This window comes from Ambystoma mexicanum, chromosome 8 (assembly GCF_040938575.1).
Source record: "Ambystoma mexicanum isolate Mex_15411 chromosome 8, UKY_AmexF1_1, whole genome shotgun sequence".
NCBI classification, from domain to species: domain Eukaryota; kingdom Metazoa; phylum Chordata; class Amphibia; order Caudata; family Ambystomatidae; genus Ambystoma; species Ambystoma mexicanum.
In genome coordinates, this window is record NC_090929.1 from 42,812,528 (window position 1) to 42,818,098 (window position 5,571).

General features: G+C 44.6%; 1 protein-coding gene across 1 annotated transcript; it reads right to left on the reverse strand.

Annotated features, from left to right (window-relative positions):
- Positions 1 to 1,102: 1,102 nt before the first annotated feature.
- LOC138471424 (dentin sialophosphoprotein-like) lies at positions 1,103 to 1,597 on the reverse strand. The gene has a single exon (XM_069609060.1). The coding sequence runs from the start codon at positions 1,595 to 1,597 to the stop codon at positions 1,103 to 1,105; it is 495 nt and encodes a 164-aa protein (XP_069465161.1).
- Between the last annotated feature and the right edge of the window lie 3,974 nt (positions 1,598 to 5,571).

Here is a 5,571-nt window from a genome sequence, read left to right on the forward strand (position 1 = left end):
TGCACCTCTGCTTGGGACTGATACCTGCTCAGGGGAGAGCCGTCTTGGCGCAGCAATTGTGGATGTCCAGTCTGACACATTATTGTTATTGTGCATTTGTATAGCGCCTTATATACCATTGGTATAATCTCAAAGCGCTGTTGGTTGAACACCCTTGGAGACTGCAGCCCAGGTCAGTGGAGAGAGTAGGGTAGGATATAGTGCTTGGGTGCACTAAGTATGTGTGCAGCCAGTGCGATTTGCGCAGGGAGTGGCTGTATTCTAATGCTAGGCGCGGTGGGAGGTTGTGAGAGGTCAGTGGAATGAGTGCAGCGGAGTAGGAGGCCTCTGAGTCTACATTCTGGCGGCCGTGGGGACTGTGTATGAGATTATGGGTGCAGCTAGGCCAGTTGTTTTTCGTGGGGTATAACTGCGTTCTAAAAGACAGTTGAGGTGTTCACCGAGTAGTGCAGGTATGAGTGCAGCTAGGCCGCATTGGTCAAGGGGTAACGCAGCGCTCTATTGTCTGTTGGTGTAAAGGAGAGAATGAGCATAGTGGTATGAGGCCCTTATTCCAGGACCCGTTGAGCTGACCGTGTCTGTCCTGGCGGTTCGTTGTAATGGATCTCCGAGAGATTTTCTGGCTGCTGCGGAATAAGTTGTGATTGCCCGGTTGGAGGGTCCTTGTTTCTGAAGTTCAATAGTAAATGCCAGAGTGCCCATTTTCCGGTCTCAGGTCATTGTTTTGTTTCCTGACATGTTTATGGTTTCAGGTGTGCAGTCATATCGGATCAACGTTGTCCCTTCCGAGAGCGGGAGTGCTAGAGAACTGGCTGGTTGGAAGCAGAGGCCCACCCAAAATCTGTAAATGCCCACTCAGCAGATGTTAATGTCACTGCGGTGGACCCAACCACATTAGCTTCAGGCCCCACTTGGTAGACAAAACTGGCTACGCCTCTGTTTGGAGGCCGTAGGATCACAGGGTAAGTAACTATTATGGGTAAGTGAGACCAAAGCAGGCAGACCGGGCAGTGCCCAGATCCTGTCAAACATGTAAGATAAAGCCATTATCCCTTTTGTGCCAGGTTTTTGAGCAGCTGATTCTTAGGTTTTGGAGCGCCTTCTACAGCAGCACATGCTTCCATATTGTGCTGCTGCTGCCATCTGTACTGCTGCTGCCATCTGTGCTCGTGTTGCCATCTGTGCTGCTGCTGCCATCTGGGCTGGTGTTGCCATCTGTGCTGCTGCTGCCATCTGTGCTCGTGTCGCCATCTGTGCTGCTCCTGCCATCTGTGCTGCTGCTGCCATCTGTGCTGCTGCTGCCATCTGTGCTGGTGTTGCCATCTGTGCTGCTGCTGCCATCTGTGCTCGTGTCGCCATCTGTGCTCGTGTTGCCATCTGTGCTGCTGCTGCCATCTGTGCTCGTGTTGCCATCTGTGCTGCTGCTGCCATCTGTGCTCGTGTCGCCATCTGTGCTGGTATTGCCATCTGTGCTGCTGCTGCCATCTGTGCTGGTGTTTGCCATCTGTGCTGCTGCTGCTGCCATCTGTGCTGCTGCTGCCATCTGTGCTGGTGTTGCCATCTGTGCTGCTGCTGCCATCTGTGCTGGTGTTGCCATCTGTGCTGGTGTTGCCAGAATCTTGCTCTGTGTTGCTGAATGCCCCGATGAAAGCCAAAGGAGACACTGTCTGAAAATGTGTGGACTTGTAAGTGCATTTGCAGACTGTGGGGAGTATGTGAATCAGAATTCTGAATTAGACAATTAGTCAAAGTCAATTGGGTCCTTTTATCCTGTCTGTGGCCCTCTAAACTTAAAAATCCTGCTCTAGTAGTGGCCTTTCGGGTGGTCCTAGCCTCAGCATGTTTTGTGACGTGAGCTAACACATTCAGGTTCGCCACTGTCCAAAACCTTTTTTTTTGCTGTTCGATTTTTAGCCCGCGTCTGATTGAATGTGTCTGTGTAATTATAGAGTTTGTGAATTGTACTTAAAATGCACAAATAGACCTGTGTTATAGTAATCAATACTCAATTTCCTATTCAGAATCCATAACACCATTAAAGAATATACATAGATGTGACCATTAGATGTTTGTAAGGTGGTTTAATCTAAGCACAGCCGACACGTGTTTCGACCACTGGGTCGTCTTCAAGGCTGTTGTTAATACAGTAATAACATTTCAAACACCATTAACACAAAACGAGACAATATTTTTTGTGTGTAAGATCATTTGCATGATCTTACACACAAAAATATTTTTTGTGTGTAAGATCATGGTGTGAAAATGAATTGTCAAACATCAAGACACAAGTGATACAACAAATGTAGTGTATTAGAAAGAAACATAATATGCAAATAATAAACAAAATTAAATATTGTCAAAAAGGGTGTGCATACCCCGATTTAGGCACGGACAATCATGGTGGGCGAAAGCAGGAGTAGGGGAATAAGACGTGAAATTCTTTTAGCACATGGAGAAAGCTCAGCTATAAAACATACTTCATTTTTCACTATGCTAGAAAGGATTAGTTCCAGCTATTAGTGTTGTAGCCTTCATTGGCTCCAGTCTGGGTGAGAATATATACTTTTGGTGCACAGATACCATTGCTGTAAAGCATTATTGAGACCCATTACCTCACAACTGAGTACCTCGTGTGATTATTGATAGTCATGCAGAGTGAAAGGTATGGGTAACTCACCTGTCTAGTAAGTCTGGGCAAGATCCTGCAGAATAAATGTGAGAGAGCACTAAGTATACGTGGTCAGTAATGAAAGTTGCAAATTGGTGAATCATAGAGAGGTAGGTGCAGAGGAAATAGGGTGTATAGTTCTTACCCTAGTATATTAAAGTTTCTTGAATGAGATTGGTAAATACTGCAATGCAAAGTTGATTCCTCTGTCTGTAACCACTGTGGTATGTCATATAAGTTCTTGGCTTGAATACCTACAAAACAGGTCAGTGTCACTGAATAGACTGCCTAGTGGCAAAAAGAAAAGTGCACAAGCAGAAAACAGGAGAACAAAATGGTGGAGTGTTAAGGCACTGATAGCAATAGAAATGCACTTGCTCTCACCTTAGTGACGTTATTGTGGGATACAGTGGCCTGGCTGTATCATCAGTTCTTCATTAATTTAATGGTATCAATACCTGAAAAGTTGATATGGCATGTGCTAATTAGCTTGCAGTAAAAATGGAGGGCTATCTTTATTAGACTAACTAATAAGAGTGGCTGATAACCTTAAAACAATAAAGGGAGATTCTTACCTTAGAATTTAAGTGAACGGGATAAATCCCAAGCGGGTGCCTGCAACGAGTGTTCGCACTCGCTAGGGCAATCCATGTTTACATTACAATGGGGAGAAGTTGGCGCTGCATTTGGAATGATGAATAATTTCAGATACGTTAACATTTGGTAAATGGAGTGATTTAAAAATAATAATAACGGCATTAAGATGGTCAATGTCCAAAAGTAGAGGAACCTCTGGGGGAATAGTCCTACATATGGGATATTAATGCCATGATCTGGTAATCACAGATAAGAGTGTAAGTAGCAATGCACATAACGGGAGACACATCGCAAGATGATCCTGTCCTCTTTGAGAGTAAATGGGATGCTGGTCTGAAAGGTAAATGTAGGAAAGTCAATAGAATATGGTGCCCAGCCATAGGCGATCGGTCAAAATAACAAGTGGGGATTCAGTGAGACATGGAGGATAAACTAAAGATGAATTGATAATTCAAAGAATTAAAAGATTGGTGCACAAATATTGTGACGATTTGGAGAAATGTTAGTAAAATCATGTTGATGCTGCAATGAGTCTCAATAAGGTAGTTGGCCAAATAGACTGCCTGTTTAAATACTATCAAATCGTACATAATTAATTAACAGAATGAATCAAATTTACAGGAAAACATACATTTCATTGTCCGTGTTCAGACCTTGTTGGATACATCGTAAATGACATATTGTCTTGGCCTCCAGTTGTCTCAGCTTGAGCTTGAGATCACCTCCTCTTTTGCCCATAGATGCCTTCTTGAGGCCAATGAATCTAATGTCGTCAACAGTGTCCATCTGATGACATTCCTGCCAATGAGTGGCTCATGGCTGTAAATGATCCTGTTTTTTTAGACTACTGAGGTGTTCACGTATGCGGATACGTAGCTGCCTAATCGTGCTTCCCACATATACCTTCCGGCAGACACACTCAATGGCATAGACCACATACCTCGTCCTGCAATTGATGAAATCTCTGATCTTGGTCTTGATGCCAAGTTTGGTTGTAAATTCTGTTGAGTCCAGATAGGCGTGCTTACAAACAGTACAGGTGCCGCATTTATGGAAACCTTTGGTTGCTTTTAGCCATTCCGAACCTTTGGACTTGGAGTTAGCTTTGTAAGAAGGACATAGTCTGTTTTTTAAAGTTTGTGCTCTAGTGTATACAACTGAGGGTTTCTCGCTCAGAAAAGGTGCGATATCCTTAAGTATTTTATCTATGTAGCTGGACAGGCCCTGGGGCTAAGTACGCAGCCTCCCTTGCTAGTCTCATTTCGAGGACTAGCACATCTTCAACAATAATCCACAATTCAAGAACATCATATTGTGGAAACGCTGTATTGATGATGTGCTGATAACCTGGAATGGATCTGCTGATGATTTTGGATCTTTTGAGAAATACCTTAACGACAACACGTTTGGAATCAATCTGACTGGTGAATGTGACAACACATCCATCACCTTTTTGGATTTAACCATTTATATCTCGCAAGGGAAAATAGAGACTAAAACTTTCCGTAAACCTACAGAGGTGAGCAGTACCTTGCATGCTGCCAGTTGCCAACCCAAAACCACTGTTATGAATATCCCGGCCAGATGATGTTATAGCCAAAGCACGCACCAGAATAGACAACAAGTTGAGAGGTGACATGCTTAAAATTGACAAAGCCAGCAAAGCAGCTTGCTTACCAAGGAATCATATAGATATCATCACACGATATTCCACCGATGCACACAAGGCATACAACATTGGTAGAAGACATTGGGGCCTACTGAAATTGGGCAGTGATATCGCACCTTTTCTGAGCGAGAAACCCTCCTTTTTATACATTGATTGATTGATATTTTATTTCTATCGCGCTCGTACACAAGTGTTTCAGAGCGCGACAAGGCAAGGGAGGGGAACAGGGGAGAACAAAGCAGCAATCTTACTAGGCCCAGTAAAATTGAGAACGCGCAAGTGCATGGGACAGGGCGAGGGGAAAAGTGCATGGAAGGGGGGAGAAGTGGAAAGTGTGAAGCAGAGGAGAAACAGATAAATAACAATAAATAAATAATAAAGGCAACAAACAATGGTAATGCAGCCAGCAATTTGCAAGTGCTAGGTGTAAAGCAGCAGACAGGGCAGGCCTGATAAGTGCAGGAAGAAAAGGGGGGGCCTGTATGGGCACAGATACAGACCCTAGTGCAAGGGGTGAGCCGGAGGCAGTGCAGGAGGGTGGCAGGGTGAGCAGGTACCTGGGCCTGAGGGACAGAGGGTGACCAGGTGCACGTTGCCAAGAGAGAACAGATCAGCAGGGAAGAGGGGGAGCGAAGGC